The sequence below is a fragment of the Chelon labrosus genome (genome assembly GCF_963514085.1).
Source record: "Chelon labrosus genome assembly, chromosome: 10".
NCBI classification, from domain to species: domain Eukaryota; kingdom Metazoa; phylum Chordata; class Actinopteri; order Mugiliformes; family Mugilidae; genus Chelon; species Chelon labrosus.
The window spans coordinates 3,386,310-3,407,047 of record NC_140360.1 but is presented as its reverse complement, the minus strand read 5'-3'; the positions used below and the strand labels follow the sequence as shown (position 1 = coordinate 3,407,047).

General features: G+C 41.8%; 1 protein-coding gene across 2 annotated transcripts in view; it reads left to right on the top strand.

Annotated features, from left to right (window-relative positions):
* Nucleotides 1–12,890, top strand: part of LOC311494179 (copine-9-like) — a gene marked incomplete at both ends in the record, with an annotated part of 74,749 nt that extends 61,859 nt beyond the window's left edge. For both annotated transcript variants that reach the window (XM_084553090.1, XM_084553089.1), the window contains 5 exons: nt 90–217; nt 3,795–3,897; nt 4,951–5,008; nt 7,247–7,320; nt 12,708–12,890. In XM_084553090.1, coding sequence (XP_084409216.1) covers nt 90–217; nt 3,795–3,897; nt 4,951–5,008; nt 7,247–7,320; nt 12,708–12,890 — 546 coding nt within the window. The remainder of the gene's footprint in view (nt 1–89; nt 218–3,794; nt 3,898–4,950; nt 5,009–7,246; nt 7,321–12,707) is intronic.
* Nucleotides 12,891–20,738: the final 7,848 nt, after the last annotated feature.

The following is a 20,738-nucleotide window of genomic DNA, read 5'->3' as shown; positions in this document are numbered from 1 at the left end:
AGCTGTCATGATGTCCACTTTTACTACAGTTTGTGGTGTGGGTGTTCACCGCGCGCTTCATGAGTGTGCATATATGCTTTCTGTTGCAGAGTGGTGACAATGATAATCCAAACTGTGTGGGCATTGAAGGAGTTCTTGAGGCCTATTTTCAGAGCCTGAGGACAGTACAGCTGTATGGACCCACCAACTTTGCACCTGTCATCAACAAAGTGGCAAAGTAAGTCAGAATGTTTTGGGTGTTAGCGTTAGAGTGTAATTACACCTTCTAGATCGGATTAATTATAATACTTGGTTGACTTTCAGTCAAACCCAAGGGATGTTTTTTTGTAATTTAGCATTTATACGCCTTCATGATTTACAGGCCTAATAAGTGACATGACTCATAAGCAGCTTCTTCTTCTTAGAGATTTAGAGATTTATTTATATATTTACATAAAACGTTGACAGAACGGGAGGAATGTCAACAGGATTAGGGAGGTTGCAGCATCCCGTCAAATAATGATCATTTTTTATTCTGCCTCAAAATGCGGCATCAGAAAATGTTGGTTACTTTAGAGAAAGGGTGGATTTTGCATCTGTCTCCATCTCATATGAAACCATCAGGGAAAATAAAATCATTGAATGCCTGCTTCTGGCAGACATAAAAATGTGGTCATATTTCTTCTAAAATGTGTTTTGAATGTGACAAGACATTAATAATGTACATTTTTAAGGAATCAATCATTACAAGACAAAGGTGCATGGTACTAAAGTACATCTACCCAGACTGGAGAGTTTATGGTTTTATTCTATATTTTCACCATGTTTTTCTGGATGCCAAGGAAAACAAATTCTCAAAACGGAAATAAAGTTATCATGGGACTCAATTCAATTTTATTACTATATAGGAGGCCTAATCCTAGGTTACCCTAAGGCCAACCCAGAGCCTGAACACCCCCGGAGGAAGGACTAAGTTGGACGGTGGCAAGGAAACAAACTCCCTTTAACAGGAAGAAACCTTGAGATTGATATATCCATTACAACCGACAATACAGCTCATATTCTATAGCAGAAGAGAAACACAAACCTGTAATCCTTTCTTAACAACGTGACTTTTTGTTTTCGCTTTTATAAATGTGAAAACCAATCCTATTAAATCTTTTTAAAGCCATGGTTTCTGGTGAAGTATAACCCAAATGTAAGACTCCAAGGGGAAGCAGGAGTTGGAAACAAAATTACTTTAATAAAAACTCAAAATCCAGAACTTAAGGTGCCGCAGGAAAGGCATGGTATGCAAAAACACAATTACATAAACAGGGTAAACAGGGGAGGACCAAAACCAAGACGAGAACTCAGGAATGTGAGGAAATGAACAGTAGGACATAACAGAGGAAACATAGCAGAGGTAGCTCAACAGGGGTAACATCACAGAGGACTTGACAGAAAACAAAGGGAAAGGCAGGGCTATATATACACTCACACACACTAATGGAATAACGAGAGACAGGTGAAACTAATGAGGGTGGAGCACACAAGGAGAAGCCAATCCAACGGTCAAAGGGATTAAAACAAGACAAGAAACACCAAGGAAGAACACCAGGAAACACAAGGAAAGGTTCATAGTTAATACTCATACCATGACAGGCCCACTTTTTGAGTTGACCAACAAACACTGGAAATGAATGTATAGAGTAAATTGTATTCAGTGATCAATATCTTTCTTTGGATTAATCCACATGTATGTTAAAATAAACAGAGGGTAGTGTACTTAAAAAACGAAGTAGCTGAGGCAGTGTGTAAAATAATACATAAGCACACCAAAGTTCTTGTCTTTCTCTCAAACAATATAAGTTCTCCAAATGTAAATAGGCTTCCATGTCTTTTTGTCCACATTCTGATAAAAGGTACGTCCATTTTCTTCCACAATCTCCAAGCCAATGAAAAGAGACTGCTGCAGAGTTACAACAAAGTGCGTATTCCATGTCATTGTTATTTGTCCGTGGCTTTGTTAAACCACAATTTAAACCCACCATCTTGTTGTAGAAAAAAATCCATTACCCAATACGCTGTATAGGGAAAACAGGACAATGCGGGTGTGCCACCAACACGTTGATGTCCTGTTATTAGAGTTTTTTTTCTGTTTGACATTACAGCAGAAAATCCTGAGAGAAAATCCTGATGCTAATGTCTTTTCTTTATAGTCGTAGACATAATACATTGCAGTCCAATAATACAATCTTAAATATGGAAGCTGAAGTGCTCCTCTTTCATATGGTAAACAAGCTGGAGTCTGGCCTTTTTCATTATTCTTTATTTTATTATTTCTTATTATTCCAGGTGAATTTGTTCATTAATTCAATCATTGATGGCATGAAAGAATGTAAGGTAGTGGAAGCAGAAATATATAAAATATAGCTAGTAATTTTATTATATTTATGCATATGCATATATTGCATGGAAGTGGAGTGACGTTGGTTTGCTGAAACTGGTGGACAGTTATGCAAAAGACCCACGAGAAGTTATCGCTGCACAAAAGCAAATAATCTTTGTCTTTGTCTGCATCTCTCTGATTCTGTCACATACTGTATGTGCATTTCATCTGAGCTAATCCAAACTTTGTGAGGATATTGCTGGGGACCGAGGTAAATGCAGTGTTAACTTTGAAGTTGTTCAGATGTACCGTTAGTAAGTAAAGTAAGTAAATTTAATTTATAAAGCACATTTAAACACAGCATAAACTGACCAAAGTGCTGTACAGGGGATAACAAGGATTAAAACAAATAATACAGAAAACACATTAGACCATTAGTCATAAAAACATAATTAAAAGGAACCACAGAAAATAAGCAGGAGTACAGGATTAGGGAACAAGGAAGGCCGTTGACATATTTTTGCCAGAAGTTCATTTCTGTCGCAATTTTCCCAACAGTCTGACAATGCCATCCAAGACAGGTAGGGAACTGAACAGGATGCCAGACTCTTAGGCTCCTAAAACCCTTGGACAATTTGCAATGACATTGAAAGAGGTCCCATTCTAGTTGTCTAGTGGCTGTATTTCTGCAAACCTAATACAGTCTGATATGAAGTAGTTTCTCACACTCTTTGTAGCTGCCAGCTCTTGACTATTTATTTTATCACCGCAGTGTCTTTGTCCAAGCAACTAATAAAGGTTGAACTTTCTTTTTAAATTTTTATCACTGGCTGGCTTGGTTCCCATCACCTCTGCTCCTCAGACTGCTGTGGCAACATGAGCAACAGAGTACAAACTTTTGATAAAGCCAGCCACCGTTTGAATTTTGTTGAGCCTAAACTAGAGTTTTTGTGGTGAGGACAGCCCTTTTGTTCTATGCCAAGGTTTAGCCTGGTGCCTGGTGTGTTGCACTGGGATCCAAGAATGTGAAGTGTCATGTGTGAAGCAATTTCACTGAGCTGTAATCGACCATTCTGCTTAAGTGGGCAATTCCAGTTTCTGTTGCCGAGGGTGCACAGTTTTTCCACTGAAGAACAACGTGTCTTCGAATTCAAATAAATAACGAAAAAGCTCCTTATTCTGTATAAACACAAATTTCCAAATTTCTTACATTTTTGCACTTCTTTTGTGTGTATTCAATATTGTTTTACAAACACTAACTGTAAGGCCAGTATAACTGTATTTATGTCATTTGTCAAAGAGTTTCGTCCCACGTTATACTGGCATGTGTGCCCTGGGCCAGAGTACAGGCAGGTGTTTCAGTGTTTTCTGTAAAAAAAAAAAAAGAACGTTCACTAACTTTGATATTTATGCGTATGTGTGTGTATGTGTGTGTGTTCCCCAGCTGTGCAGCAGAGATTACAGATGGCTCTCAGTACTTTGTCCTGTTGATGATCACAGATGGAGTCATATCAGACATGGTCCAGACCAAAGAAGCTGTGGTCAACGTGAGTAAACAAACACACACGCAGACACATACATACAGGAACATGTGGTTTTTGAGGTCACTGGGTGTTTTGGTGGTTTACGGGGACATCTCTTTCCCATCATCCAGTCAACTTAAAAGTCATGTCAAAATGTTTATTTGGACCTTCAGAAGACAAATTTTACCTCAAAAACACAATTTCATTTTCAGAACATACATATTTTAAATATTTGATGTTTCACAGGCTTATAGGGTCAGGAGGAAAATGTGGCATTTGAGGACAACTGGGTTTATGAGGACTATTTACATTCAGCACACAAACACCTTACCACATGTTTGTTTAAGGGGACTGCCAAACCATCACAAGGATTACACATACTTTCACAAGCCATGTTGTGTTTGATCCCCTTAAGACATACATCAATGGAAATGTATGAATATGAAACAAAGACACAGACAGAGACAGATGGATAACAGTGCCTTTTCCTCGGTTACTCTGGTTACTGATCTGCCCCTCAACATGAGTTATAGCAAAATCTCCATTTAATTTCCCAAGAATAATGTTGTTCGGATAAAATGAGCTTTGTGTTTCCCAGCGATTATCATTCTGTTACAAATAAAATAGGAATAGCACAATGAAATTCAGGACATTTTTGCTATCTTTCTCACTGCTCCCTTTGTTCCGAGAAGTAGGTAGTTTCACATTAATGTTCGAGCGGCGTCGGATCCAATTAAATCAGTTTGGAAGGGTTTTCCGCAGCAGGCGGTGTGGGCTACTGAAAGCAAGTTAATTGTTATTGTCTCCATCCTGATCACCCTCACACACAGTGTAAAGTAAACTTCATTTAAGTCTGAGATAATTGCTTTAAATCCTCCAAATGATACTTGTCGGCTTGTCTGAGTAGTTTTATGTTTCGCAACTTTTGCTGCTGTAAGTGTGGGCTATAGTTTCACAACAATCAACGCATAATTCTCTTTGTTTTTCATCCAAAATTTATAGAAGTCTATATCTTAAAGATTTTATATATTCTGCTTAAGTGATTTTGCTTTGTCTTTCTTTTTGTATTCTGAACAGGCGGCGTCACTCCCTCTGTCCATTATCATCGTAGGCGTTGGACCTGCTGAGTTTGACGGTGAGTGTTTCAGCGTCAATGTGTCCTCACATCTGTTCATTAGATGCGATATAATTGTAATTGAACAGAACTGAATCAGATTTAATTTAACACACAAAAATAACAATTTGCCAGTCGATGGTGTGCTTTGGGAGATGTTTGTGGGTGTTGGTATGAATCAGAACTAGGACCCCCAAACCACCCCCTGTTGTAGCTAAAATGCTCAGAGAGTACATGATTTCCCTTAAAGAAGAAGAATCGGTAAAGGAAGAATTATTATTCTTCAATACATATCACAAGGCAAACTTCAGCCATTTTCTAGGCAAATCATGGTGAGTATTGCCAAGGGCCAGGCTTCTGTAAGAGGGCATGTATCTGTAAGAGGTCATGTTGTTTTTCTTCCCATGAGGTTGAACTGAGGCCTATTAACATGAGTGAATGCTTTATTTATTTGACATTGTGTTTTTTTTTTGTTTTTTTTTTGCCATTTTAGCAATTCAGCTTTGATTAGCATCACTGCTGGTCAAGTGCCTTTTCACTTTACACCTAAAGGCTTTGTAATATTTAAAAGAATGCTTTTACACTTGGCTGAGATGGAAAGGTGTTTGGCATATCAATAAAAGAAAAAAATCCCACATCCCATGCTATTTCCTTAATCTGTTGGAATGGAAACCTAGATATAATGCAGCCTAGGTGTCACACACAAACAATATCCCCTTTAAGGTAATGTGAGGCATTAAATCTGGCAAAGCATGAAACGATCAATGAACACACAGCACAGTAGCTATTCACTATGTCAGCTACACTATCCACCAATTACATTTTAGACATTAGTTGTGAAGCAATTCAATAAACATTAAATACATCAGTACAATGGAACTGAACTCTTCTCCAGACTATACTCGTGATATTTTTAAATCAGATTTTATGTCTTGCCACTGTTGGATCCATAGCCTTTCTTCTACTGCCTTGATTTTTCAGTGACTCTTGTTTTGAGACTGTATTTTCTTTGGAGTGGCGTCCATTAAATAAAAGGACAGATCATATTTTTGTAGGATCTTTACAGACAGTACATGGAAACCATCAGTGTATTAGGACATTTGTTCTATACGAATTACATCTGCTCGGTCCAGTAAAGCACTCAGCATCTGAGGTGAGTGCAGATAGGAAGCGTGCACTGAATAAATTCAAAATGTAAACTGATTGAATTAAATTCAGCAACCCTGGCTTTACACAGACACAGGGATGTGTTGCTTTACCAGGAAAGCAGAATTCTACTTTGTCCTTGACTTTTTTTTACTTGACTTGATGGGATTCAAACGGAGAAGCACTAACAGCAGCTGTATCGTAATTGGTTCTACGTTCTCCAGCACTCCGCTCCCCTTCCTTGGAGAGTTGCTGTGGAAAGTCAATGGAGTCAAGTGTGCAGGCATCTTACAGCCCCGCCGATCGATGAATGACTTTCCAGTGGGGAGTGTTTGTGTGTGCGCAGTGCGTTACTGCTCAGCAGGGTGTGACGACTTAACGCCTCATCATTGTGTTGGATGGCCCATCATTTTCTACTTGCTTAGGCAATCGAATGGCGGCTTTGGTCGTGAAAGGACTCAGGCGTGTTTACGGGTCACAAGGTCAAACCAGCCTAATAGCACCTCGGTTGGTGTTTGTGCGCGTGTTGTCAGGCTTAAATGTCTTGTTTATTTGCTCTGTCTTGAGCCTGTGTGCAGCTTTTCTACAGCAATGTTTTTTTTGTTTGACTCCTAGAATGCCACTTTGTAATATCTATCCTTTTTATAGTTTCTGATTGTTTGAGAGTCGGCTTGCTGATTCGGACTCATGTTGTGCAGAGTCACTTTTCCACTTTCCATTAATTTAGGCTGTTGTGTAGGTGCCGTTTCTGAAGACCTCTAAGAGTGGCATCTCCAGCCGGGTGGAATTTTGGCAAACGGTGGTTGAGTTGGCTGTCTGAAAGAGCTCCAGTAGATACACTCCTAAGCTATGGAGATTTCCCCAATGAGTGGCCAAGAATTATTTCCACTTTCTGAACTGTAGTCATTCATATTTGCTTGAGGAGTTACATTTTCGGTGCACAAAGTATTCTAAGCATTCTCTGCCGTGTACCCTCTCTGAGTCCCCATGCTGGGTTCCACTTGAGAAATTATGAATGAAAATACAAAAGAACATCTTGCACCTTCTTTATATTCTCCCACAGTCGTTCCGGCGCTGAGTCACATTCCCTCGTGTTGCTTTCTCTCCTTTCAGCTATGGAGGAGCTGGATGGAGATGAGGTGCGAGTATCCTCCAGAGGACGCCTCGCTGAGAGAGACATTGTTCAGGTAATCCTCATAATTCTATTTCACTTCTCAGGTCTGACTTGAGCATGTTTCTGTCAACAGCATCAGCACAGGGGATATATCCCCAGAGGAGGAAGGCTTACATCTGTAACCCGCACACATTCAGACACACGCCAGTGGATGGCATTATATACAGTATTCATCTGTGGTGGGCCACTGAACACACTTTCAGTAACGTCGTGCTCACAGCGTACAATGCTGCCATTCTGGTTTTATTTACAGCTGGAACATCCAACCCTCCAAATGATTCATTTTAACCCACTCAGTCTAAAATTCTTTTCACATATGCATTTACATAAAACATAGCATGATGTTATCACCATGGAAACCCGAGCATCTGTGGACTTGTGAACTTCTGCTGCAGGCCCTTAGCCTTTTTTTGTCTTTCATTTTTCTATTTCTGCCATCCTGACTTTTGTTTTTTTGCAGCCAGACCATATGATGAGATGTGAGTAACCCATTCAGAGCACTGCTGAAGTAGGCATGCAAATAACTTTTCTCACAAAGTAGATAGCGTCAATCAGCTGTAAAACCAGTCATTGGCTCTGAAATGGTCCCGTTTAGACCTTGCATTGACATCTGACCTGGGCAATCTCATCTCAAGTTGACCGCTTGAAGTACCTGTTGTACCCGTGTTCATACCTGGCATTAAAATGCGTCTCTAGATTTGTCCCCACTAGCACTTGAGATCTGATCTACGCCTATGGCCGACCGCTGGCATGGTGTGTCACAACCGTGGTGGTTACTCCTAAACTTTCGTACTTTCTTCTGTACTTAGTGCTTGCTGTCATTAAAGATCTTCAGACTGCAGCTCGTTACGTTTCCTCTTCAGCTCTTCCCGGTGAAATGCAAGTGGCTCATTCAATCTCCTGCCAAGTATTTTTTTTGACAGTGCTAGCCCTTTACAAACCCACAAACCTGTATAACAAACCATCTGGGAAATGTGCATTTTTACAGAGATTTTTGAAACTAGATTCCCTAATATTTAATTCTGCTGTGGGTCTTTGATGACTCCACAATTCATTAACGCTTGGAAAGGCCAGAAAAATAGCAAAGTTTTTATCAGTCACTATGAAAAGAGAATAGAAAACACACAAAAAAATATATTCCTTGGAGCGTCTCCCCTCAAACACACATTACCAATTATCATCTCTAATCTCAAAGCGAGAGAGAGCAGGCCCTTCTAAAAATTGTCTAGCTGGTGAGTTTTTTTTTTTTTTAAAGTCGGGCATCGGAGGCTGATACAACAGCATTTTGAAAACTTTTAGAGATATGAGGTCTTAAATAGGAAGCGAATACAATGGCCCCTGATAACAATATACTATAGAATTTTTGGATAGTAGTGGCCGGTCAGCTGGCAGAGGCTTAGGGTTCGATGACAAATGAGCGCTTACAATGATAAATGTGCGGCGTCTGGACTCTGAGAGGAGCCATGTGGATATTATGAGATAACAAAAATTGACCTACCTTCGTCAAAGTAGCACTGTTTGTTTACTCCGAAAAAGTATTTAGTTTATATATATATATATATATATATATATACACACACACACACATATATACAGTATATAGGGATCAGCCACAACATTATGACCACTGACGGGAGAAGTAAATAACGTTGACCATCTTGTGACAATTCAGTGTGGACCTGGCATTCGTTGGTGTGGATGTTACTTAGACATGTAGCACTCACCTAGACCAGACCAGACCAGACACCCCCACCCCATAGCAATGACACTCCTTGATGGCATCAGCCATTCCCAGCAGGATGCTGCCCAACACAGACACACACACAAGAACACTTTAGGAACAACTAAAAAAAAAAAACATGAAGAACAGCACAAGGTGTTGACCTGGCCTCCAAATTCACTAGATCCCAAAGTGATCAAGTATCTGTGGGATGATCCACAGAAGCCCCACCCCTCAGCCCATAGGACCCAAAGGCCATGTCCATTCTCTGATGAGTCACAGCTGTTTTGGAGGCACAAGGGAGGCCTACACAATATTAGGAAGGTGGTTTCAATGTTGTGGCTGATTGGTTTATATGGCCCATAGTAAGGCCAGTTCAGTGTATTCCTACACCTGTTCCAGTGAACTTGCTAATTATTATGGTGATTCTCAATTATTATAAAAACTGACACCAAACCAGGATAATGGCTGGATAAATGATGCGTTGGTGCTAAAGCTGTATTGATATTACAACCATGTTTTCACAGTCCTGTCCGTTGAGTTTGTTTCATTAACAGCAGTAATCACATTTACATGTACACAGTCATCCTTTGATTGCATTTAACCTTATTATAGCAGTAATTCAGTCAGGATGTTTACACTAGCAGACAACGTGTACTGACTTTACATTTCAGTATGACGACTGCAGCGCCGTTGATTGTTTTTCTCGTCACAAATTAAAGTCCCATTACTCCGTTTGGCACTTGTGTCATAAACTAAAAGGAACGGTATTGGATTGAATTGTGCTGATGTAGAGAGCAGGTTCACCCTGAGCACATGTGACAGACGTGAAAGGGTCTGGAGAAGCCGTGGAGAACTTTCTGCTCTCTGTAACATCGTTCGGTTTGGTGGTGGGTCAGTCATGATCTGGGGAGACATATCCATGGAGCAGACCTGAGCAGACCTGAGCAGACCTGCGCAGACCTCGACAGGCTAGACAGATATCGGGATGAAATCCTTGGACCTGTTGTCAGACCCTACGCAGGTGCTGTGGGTTCTGGGTTACTCCTGGTGCACGGCAATGCCCGGCCTCATGTGGCGAGAGTACGCCTGGCAGTTCCAGGAGGATGGAGGATGAAGGATGAAGGAGTAGATACCATTAACTGGCCACCACACTTGCCTGACCTATATCCAATAGAACACCTCTGGGGCATTATTTTTCGGCCGCCAGGTTGCACTTCAGACTGTCCAGGAGCTCGGTGATGCCCTGGTACAGATCCTGGAGGAAATACCCAAGGACACCATCCGTCGTCTCATTAGGAGCATGCCCCTGCATAGCCAGGCATCCATACAAGCACATGGGGGCCGTACAAACTACTGGGTACCATTTTGAGTTGCTGCAATGAAATTTCAGCAAAATGGACTACCCTGCTGCATAATTTTTTCACTTTGATTCCCAGGTTGTCTTTGGGTTAGTACCCAACACATGACCCAGTCCATATCAGTATAGATATCCGGCATGATGTTTTCCCCCCATTGAGATCTGATGTGTTTTCAAACCGTATCAGATGTGGTTCAACTAACCCAACAGCTCAACTTTCCCCACTCTCACCTGTCCTGGTTTTCTATTGTTTCCACGATGGCAAAATTAATATTGTATTTAAATATCTGAGTATCGGAAACATGCATTTTGCATAAGTAAAGTCAGACAGTCGAAAACACACAAATGATGATTAACCGTCAGGGCAACAACCTCTGCTTAGGTTTTGGTTCATTTGTCTGTATCCTGTCTGCTTTCTGTCAGCACCTTCTCCTGTTATTCCAGTTACTCCCTGCACAGCTGCTACTCATTCCCTTGTTACCCTTCCAGTATATATAACAGCTATATTTCACTGGCAGTCCCATTGTCTTTTTCCTGATTGTCATACTTTGTGCTTGAAATGACACAGTCTTGCTCTGTTTCTTGTGCAGACTGTCTTAGTGATAGGATTGCAACTCTTGTATTTTCTTCATAATACTATCACTAATATTCTCTTATGCCCCAAAAATTACAGAAAATAATTAATATGATTTAATGATTCTCAAAACAATGAATGAGCCACTCTCAATATGGGTTTAAAAAAGTATGGATAAATGAATCATGGCGGCGCTCTCTTCCTGTAGTTTAGCTTTCATGCGCTGCGGGACTGTAAAGCACACAGTTGAAATTATTATCTAATAAAAGCTGTAACTGAAATATCTGAGAGGATTCCCTGCGTGAAGGTTTGAGATGTCCCCCGTGCTCTCACTGATCCTTAATTAAGACTCCAGAGCCAAGAGCAGCTTTGAAATCTATCACTGATACAGACAACAGACAGATGACGGCTGTAGTGATGTGTGTTTCAGATCTGGAAAGAAAAAAAAAAAAAGCCAAGACAAAAAGTCGATTCATCTTTGGTTTATGATTCTTACAGAGCTAAGCTGCTGTAACCCCCTGAGAGCATCTGAGTAAGATATGTGTTGTCTGCGCTCTTTTGACCCACACTTAATATGACAGCTTACATATGTCCAACAAGAGAATGAAACATTTTCTGGACAATGTTGAGTTTTACCTCGGACTAGTCAGTATATACTGTTTGCATATATTAGGGTTCAGATTTTTTAAAGTCGACTGTTATGTGACGAACGACTAATCTCAGATGACGTCACTAATAAAAAGAAAGTAATGAAATCTATATTCTTAACCTGAGAACAGACAGCTCATGTGCTACATACTGTGAGCTGCAGATATGTATAGCCTGTATAAAAACAGGCAGCACCTCAGCACCATCAGTAGCATTTAATAGTACTCCACAGCGTGTTGCTAGCCAGCTATTTCTCTTTATGAAATAGTTGATGTGCAGCCTCCTTCTCTCTGTTACCACAGGACGTTTGGTGAAGTTGTTAATCGACTGATGTCCAGAGGATCTGGACCGTTCCTCTGCTAGCGTTAGCGGATGCCTTCTCACATGAGTGTGCATTCCAGTTGTATCGACTATTTTCTGAGTAGTCCATTAATCTTTTTCCTAATAAATTTTAATCAAGCACAATGCTTTGAACCATATTTGAACACTCTGTACAAGTGGCTTTTTAACATCTTCCTAGCTAGCCCTAGCTAACCTGGTTTGAAATTTGAATGACAACTACAGAAATACTACCACCTGCTGGTATAAAGAGTTATTTCCGTAAATGCAGACACAGAACATATTGTACATGCCAAGTGACTGCTGGATCAGTCGACGTCACAGTTTTGCTTCATTCCTGGTTTTCTGTCGCCTGTGGGCCTTCAGAAGTTTTCTCTGACTCTGGGGGGGATCCTGCATCTAGAGGCTCTTGTTTTCTCCAGAGGTACTAGCGGGTTCAAATGCTAGTGGCTTTTTATAGCTGGCTTTTAATGCTATTAATCAGGGTGAAGAAAACTCATCTGAAGCGAAGTCATCTGTGCTCTGGGTGAAAATTCTTGGAAATATTAGTGTTTTTTTTTTTTTTTTTTATGCCTGTATCAAAAAAGACATCGGTCTGTTCCAGGCTGAAATTTAACCTTTTTCAATGTGCAATAAACTCTTGCATGGTTTATCTTTTACACAAATATGTCACTTGCATAATAAACTTTGAACACTGTCTTGAAACAGGGACCCTATTGCAACATGTCTGAGCTATTTTTTTTCCTCCTCCGCTCCCAGTTTGTTCCGTTCAGAGACTACATCGACAGATCTGGTAACCAGGTCCTCAGCATGGCCCGGCTGGCTAAAGACGTCCTGGCTGAGATCCCCGACCAGCTGCTGTCATTTATGAAGAGCCGAGGAATTGAGCCGAGACCGGCTCTCTCCACCTCCCCGCTACCAGAGCTGCACCGGCACATCTGACCCCACACGCTTCGTCTTCTTCTTCGCCTCTCTGCTCCTGACTCTGTCTGTCTCTGTCTGTCTCTTTCCCTGTCCCCTCTCTGCTTATCTTCTCTCGCCACTTTAAAGGAGCGGAAGGCATCGAACCGAAACTCGCCCTCCTTTCCTCTCTTATCAGCGGTGAGGTTAAACAGGCACGTCGAACCTACTCAGCTGGCGTTCGTCTCCGACTCACCTGCTGCTGTATCTCATCCTTCCTTTCTCTAACTTGTCCTGCTATTACTTTTCATTTACTGTGTAAAAGATCACATAGGCTGGGACTAGATCCGGACCTGATCGCTCAGTCCTCGTCCTTTAGAATCCGTCTGCTAATTCCCCTCTCCGGACACGTTTTGCACGGACAGTCACATTTGTCAAGAGTCCGAGGAAGACGCTGAAATTCATTAATGAATAGATAAACGAATTCAAAGCCCTTGAGGACTCCTTGTATCAGGTGCTGTGGGGGTATTTTAGGTCCGAGGCTCCTTGGCGCGATTGATCACCGTGACGACAGGCGCTTGTGATTTATATGTTTACATTGTCATTTGCAGAAAATAATTGAATTCACTCAGATAAATTGGAGAACTCTTTCGGGCTTCCTCCCGTCGTGAGGGTACCAGTCGAGCGTTTGGCACGTCTGGAGCGGGGTGGGGGTGGGGGGATCCGGTCACATGTTACCAGACACAGACACACAAACATATCTGTCTGCCTTGCCACACCCGCCTTCTCTTTGCCCAGCGTGGGCCGAGGCTGGGTGCAGATTCCCTCCCTGCTGTTAGAGAAATGCCAGTCTCTCTGGCTGCCCTGCAGAGAGGAGGAGGAGGAGGAGGAAGAGGAGGAAGGGAGGTAGGGAGGTAGGGAGGAAGGGAGGGAGGGAGGAAGGAAGATACACCGAAAAGAAACAGAGATGCACAAGGACACGGGGGAGAAGACGGCACCCAGAGATTTGTTTTACCTGATGCTTAGAGGGGAAATGCAAGACGGCAGCAGATGAGTTGGAGGTTGCAGCAGCAGCACCAGCGGAGAGGAAAGCTACAGCCCTCTGTCTTTAGTTTTAGAAGTATTTGTATGCATATGTCTAGGGGAAAGAATTCTCGATGAGGGATAAACGCACATTCTCCAAAAAGCAATATACCCGAGTCCCAGTGTTAGTTGTTTGCCCTATGCATGTCTCTTCCTCTCCCCTGCCATGACTTGACATTTTGTTCCCAGGCAGACTGGAGCTGTGTGCAAAGTGGGTAAAGCCTGCCACCTAGTGCTCACCCTTTGTATAGCAGGGTCTCTTTATTCTTCTTCTTCTTATTATTATTATGCATGACTGTTGTTACATTCCTATACTCGAGACAGTACACGCGCGCATGACCAGATGCAGCTGCACATTATTATCACGACACACACGACAGCGGCGGTTCTGTCTGAAGCGTCCCATCAAATAGCAGAGAAACCAACCACAGACGTCAATGTGAAGTTAATGTCCAGTGTGGCGGTGGGGGGGTGGGGGGGGCGGTTGTTTCATGTGCTGTGCAAGTATACTGACTTTTTCTAAACTTGTAAAATCATTTGTTCCGCCTCTTATTTTATTTTTATTTTAATTTCTTGCATGTTGGGGGAACACATGCGTCGCAGTGCTCAAGTCGGTGTCGTCATTGCAGCTCAAATAATGGAAAAAAAAAAGAGAGAGAGAGGAATATATCTCAAAGTAATATGCATTTCTTTCCTCTGTGACTGTATATTTTTTTATTTTTTGTGTGTCTTGCAGAAACCTGTGACATGACATGTATTTTTGATATTTTACCAGGGTCTTAGGGCAAATGTAAGGTATCTGCAAGACACCATTCTGGAAGTACTTAAGGTTTTTGTCTGTTTGTGCGTCCGTGTGAACGTTAACAAAAAAAAAAAAAAAAATGAAGACGGTTAAAGGTTCATTGTGTATATACAGTGCTACGGTACATGGAGTTTGTTCCCCACTCAGCGCTTACAGTAGAGCTACAAAAGCCTTTCTCATGTGCGTCTCTAATAACATCTATACTGTGTGTTGTCGTTTTTATGAATGTCCAACTAAGGAGTATGTAGAAGTTTAACTGTTTTATCTTGCTGTGTTTTGATATGAAGTTTGACGATGTTCGTGTTTACTCCTGAAGTGGATGAGCTGCAGTACAATATTACGAACATAAAAAACGATGCAGTCTGATCGTTGTATGTGGCAGTGATTTCATTCTGCAGCACTACACGGGACACTTAGTCTGGAGGATCTGCTGGGCTAAATCAAATGGTTTGGGCAGAAGAGGGTGCAGTAGTCGCAAACGTCGTCTGAGCGCCAACGAAATGGCAACGGTCGGTTAAACACGTCCCATAATGAAATCCATGGTGTGTCACCAGACTCGAAATCTGATAATTATTGCGTCTGGCTGCACAAAATAAGCTCATGCTTTAAGTTTAAAGAGCTTTTAATAAACAACGGCGATGGCTTGTGTTCATTTTGTGTTCTAAATATCTACAGTATCTGACAGGGAGCTGTAATACAGATGGAAATGTTAACACAAATAAATAAATAAATAAATAAAAACAAACCCATAATTATGTTTCCATGAGAAAGTTCAAACTTCATTTGTCTGTGTCACAACAACATTACCACAGTGACAGAATAAAGTCCTCAAGTTCTCGTAAAAACATAATAGACAGAATTTTCTCATAGTTTGCAGACAACAACAGACACGACAACTTTATTGTCAACTTCCGCACACACTGCACAGCAGGGAGGAAATTTGGTTTCTCTGCGGCCATTGGCGCAACACTTAACATTTTAACTCCTTCAGCCACAAACTACTTTTGATAAATGTCCACCTGGAGAAATAAAATTAAAACGTTATCAGCTCTGCAACTTTAAGACCAAAATGAACAACTTTGGGCTCTCTGAATAAAGTCTTCTGCCTCTACCCGGCCGCCCTTCGGCAGACGGGTCCCTCCGTTTGAGCTAAAGGTTCGGCTCAAGGTTTCTTCCTGCCTTCGTGCTTGCTGTGGGGGTTTCAGGCAGGGCGGTGCTATATGAATAAAACTGAATTGGGGAAACACAGTGGTGTGGTGGTTAGCACTGATGCCTCACAGCAAGAAGGTTCTGGGTTCTAATCCATGGGCCGACTGGGGCCTTTCTGTGTGGAGTTTGTATGTTCTCCCTGTGTCTGCGTGGGTTCTCTCCAGGTACTCCAGCTTCCTCCCACGTCCAAAGACATGCTGGTTAGGTTCACTGGTGGTTCTAAAACATCTGTTTCAGTCCAGTCCACTGGGAGGAGATGGAGACCTGTGCAGGGTGTACTGGGATAGGCTCCAGCCCCCTCCCACGACCGTCAGAGGACAAGCGGTCCTTGAATGAAATTAATTAAATTGAAGAACTTCTCACCAAAATATCACAAGGGAAACCTTAAAAAAAATGTTCTCCAACAGCCTGGAAGCCAGAACCAAACTCATAAAAAGTTTCTGGGGGAAAGTTGGTTTGTGCTTAATTTGGGAACTGGCAAAGATCCACAATCAAATCATATCATTTGGCTTTATGCGGTGTTGGACAGAAGAGTAACAGCAACTAGTCATACACCGTAGAGTTGAATTTTGAATTTGAATTTTTAAAATTTTTTCACCTTTGTATTGACTGCAACATGCTCCATAATGAAATCCTAATCAAATACGTAAAGAGAGTAAAAACCCTCAATTGCTTTTCTACCAAACTCCATGCAACAAATATGAAGCACAACAGATGGTGCATCCCTTTTAGTCATAGTTCCTGTTCACACCCCGGTTTCTCCAGTGACCACTTGTGATCAGACCTCGCTCCAGTGGGTGCAGAATAAATATTTATTTGAGGAAACAGGAACATGCAGAGTAATGAAATTCCATTTGATGTCGGTTGCAGAATGTGCGCTGAGAGCTTCTGCAAGTTTTGTGTGTGTAACGGCACAAACATTTGTCCAATAAACCAGATTCTGATCATGACTCCGAACACAGAAAAATGCACAGGATCCCACCGGAATCAAGTTTTCTTTGCAAAGTGAGCTCCGAGGTTTCACCGCTTATTCTAGGACTGGGCTGGACTTCTTGCTCTCACTCTCAAACAGCTTAGTCCCAACACAGGAGTCCTGTTAAACAATGACTTCTTAAATGTCCCCGATGGTTTGATGGTATTTCGGTTGCAGATCCTTTCAGTGCAAACTCCTGAAGCCGACTACTTGAAATGACTTTTAATAACACCTTTTATGAGCTGTCCTCTGGTGATGATGGACCTGCAGCTGATTCAGTCCAGTCCTCTGGGAGGTGAGGATCCAAACTAATAAGCAGCTTAATTTTTGAGCTAATAGTTTAAGTTTAAAAATCAGGGTTTGTAAAGGCCTTGCCTATTACGGGGCCGTGGTTAGATCCAGTAGTCCCCTGAGTTCTGAGCCCCCGGACGCTGCAAGAAACAGTCGGTGCCGGATACGCTGTAACGGCCTATTAAACATAATGAGTTAAAGAGCCAGAGGAGTAGCTCTGCCGGGATGTAAACATGTTTCTTGAGGAGGTGTTTGGAAGCAGGCATGAGTCAAGGGGAGACAGGAGGCAGCCCAGGAAGTGAACTTTAAACATCGTGCAGCGTGGCAGCAGAGAAACCGATAGCCCTTCAATTTCAATGCGGGTGCACTCACCCAAAGATGATTTCATTTTCGCAACTGAGCCACCAGCACCTCACTCTGCAGCAGCTCTGGACAACAACAAGCAGATCCTGATGTCATCTCAACGTTCTACCCCCCCCCCCTCCGTTTCTAAACATAATTTTTTACGAGTGTGTGGAAAGAAGCGAGGAACAACATCTGGCAAAAACGTGTGTGTTTTTTAAAGGGACTTGAACAAACCTGGTTTTGTGGGACTTTGGGTAATAGGTCAGGGAGGCTTAGCTCAGGGAAACTTTGGGCAAGTATAAATGAAGCCTTCAAGCTTGAATACAGAGCAAGAAAAAGAAGAAGGCACATTTTCAGCGGGCTGTTTCAGGGCTACCGGAGTTGGACAGTTGACAGTGAAGTCGTGCCTTAACACTTTGCAAGAAAATTGCTTTAAGTACTGGCTTTAGACAAAGGCGGGGAGGATTTTGAGCTCGTTACATCGTACTTTCCAAAACTGGAACCAAGCTCCAGAGGTTGCTCTGCAATGTTATATGATCAGTAACGAGAGTATAAGATGCCTGGGCCTAATGGAAAGTGGCAGCTTCTGCTGTGTGCGTTGCAAACGAATGCTGAGTAAACAATCAAGGAAATGTAACCGTGTCAAATTTTAAGAGACTCAATAAAAGTACCAGGAGTATTACCAATAACAACAACATAGGCTTTCTGTTTTTCCTCTTACCTCACCGCCGAGCTGCTTTATAAAACGCCTTTTGTTGTTGCTAAGCTGAATGAGGCATAAACCACGAGTTACGCGGCCAAAGTCGGGCCCCGATCCACTTTGTGTAATGTCTCTCTTCAGAGAAAGACTGTTTGTTAGTAAACCCCTGAAATCATAATGTCATGTCTGTACGCTAAAGATGAAGCCACAGCAGCTAGTTAGCGTAGCATAATTAGGAACAGCTAGCTTGGTTTCTTTAAGCAACTCATAAACAAACCGAGGCATTTGATTTGCGTTTGTTTAACCCAGACAAAACTGAGAAAAGACACGAGGAATAAGTGATAGACCAAGCTGTAAGTTATTTTTGTATTGTTCACACAGATAAGGTAAGCCATGATACATCTTTTTACTTTTATAAGTGAATGTTGTTAACTTCAGATAATAATAATACATTTTATTTTTGGGCGACTTTCCAATCACTCAAGGCCTCCTTACATCAAACATCATATGAATAAAACATAGATTTCAAAGTACATAGAAATGAGATGAGAGGGAAAGCGGGTTAAATGTTAGAAAGCTATTTTAAAAAGATGTGTTTTGAGTCTGGATTTGAAACGTGTCATAGAGTCTATGTGTCAAATGTCAAGTGGGAAAATGTTTCAAAGGAGCTGACCGACTGAACGCTCTAAAACCCGTGGTGGACAGTCGGCCAAGTGGTGCAATAAGTTGGGTGGCTCTGGAGGATCGGAGAGGACAGGAGGGTGAGTATAAATAGACAAGATCAGAAGATATGACGGAGCTTGGTTGTGAAGGGGCCTCGAGGGTATTCAATGCGGGACTTTACTGGAAGCCGGGGGAGCTGCAGAAGAACGGGAGTGATGTGGTCCATAGAGGGAGTTCGGGTGATGATACGAGCTGCAGCGTTTTGGACCAGTTGACGTTTGTGGAGACATTTGGAGGGTAGACCAAAAAGAACACATGGAGCCAGACTAGCTGTTTTTCCTTGCTTCCTTCTATATGCTAAGCTAAGCTAAGATGCTTCACATCTAGCATAAAGACCTGCAAATGATGATTTTCCAGTTTTCCAAAGTTGCCTAGTCTCTGCATTTTAATATCAAACATAAAGTAATGAAGTCACATTGAAGAATAGACATTCAGCTAGAACGCCCCATCTGTAGTCTACTGAGACCTTGTAACCCTAGACTTGGTCAGGAAGAACAGAGCTGAACAGACTGCTCTGCTAGCTAAGTTAACTAAATTAACCATGAAATATTGTGACATTAGTTGAAGTTTTATTTTGCCATCAAAATGATGAAAGGACAACAAACAGAACAATAAAGAAATGAGCTAAGCCTTAAAGGGGAACTACTGTATTTTACAACCTGGACCTTATTTCTGGAATAAAATATGATTGTTTACTCACCCACATAACTTTTGTGTAAATTGTAGTCATTCGGGAGATAATTAGATCAGCGTATATCCATATAGTGGGAGTGACTGGGGCACCGAAACGCACCATGTTGCAAAAAACTAGCAGTAGCAAATTACAGGTAAACAGCTGTAGGTCAATGTACAGACCCCTGATGATGATAACAGGTAACTCTGGACTCAATGGGGAATAGCACTAGCGTATCTTAACAAAATATTGGTGAAATGAACGAGTTTCGCGGCTGATAATGCGTTATTTAGAGGCTGTGTTTCGGTCCCCCAGTCACTCCCATTATATGAATATACGCTGATCTAATTATCGACTACAAATTACACAAAAGTTATATGGGTGAGTAAACGATCATATTTTATGCCAGAAATAAGGTCCACAGAGGCACGACTGGCCACTGAATGGAGGCATCTTCTGTCTTAAACACACATCAGCTGATGACCACCTGAGACTCTTCTTATCTTCTTCCTTTTTTTATTCCCTCCCAGAGGTTTAACTTCTTTTTATTTTGAATTGAGTGTCATGCACGTTACTGTTACATATAACTGGATTGATTGTGCAGAGCTGTGTCAGGTGAGGGGCCCTTAGGGAGGTCTCTGTAACTCTGTAACTGTAATTAAAAACTTACCACATTGCCACTTCTTTACTTTAAAGTGTTTTAGCTGTCTGGGGGGCCCCTACAGTCCCAAGGCCCCATGCCTTGCCTACTGACAAGCTGCACCTCCGGTCTCATGATTGACTTACAGTAATATGACCTTGTATTCTGAATCAAATTGTCCCCTAAATGTCTGGTACAGTATGTCCCACCACCGCTGCCACTACAATTATGTTGACAGTGTGCTTAGATGACATTGCACAACACACTTCCCTTAAATCCAATCAAAACTGATCATCTCAATGTGAGCAGGAAGTCTCGTCCAAAAGCGCTTCACAATACGTCTCTTCCCCACCGTATAATCTCTGTTCTCATCACTGGAATCATAATTTGACTTGGCCGGTACATATTGAAACAAACCACTTTTAGATCAGAACCAACGGAGGAGGAGAGG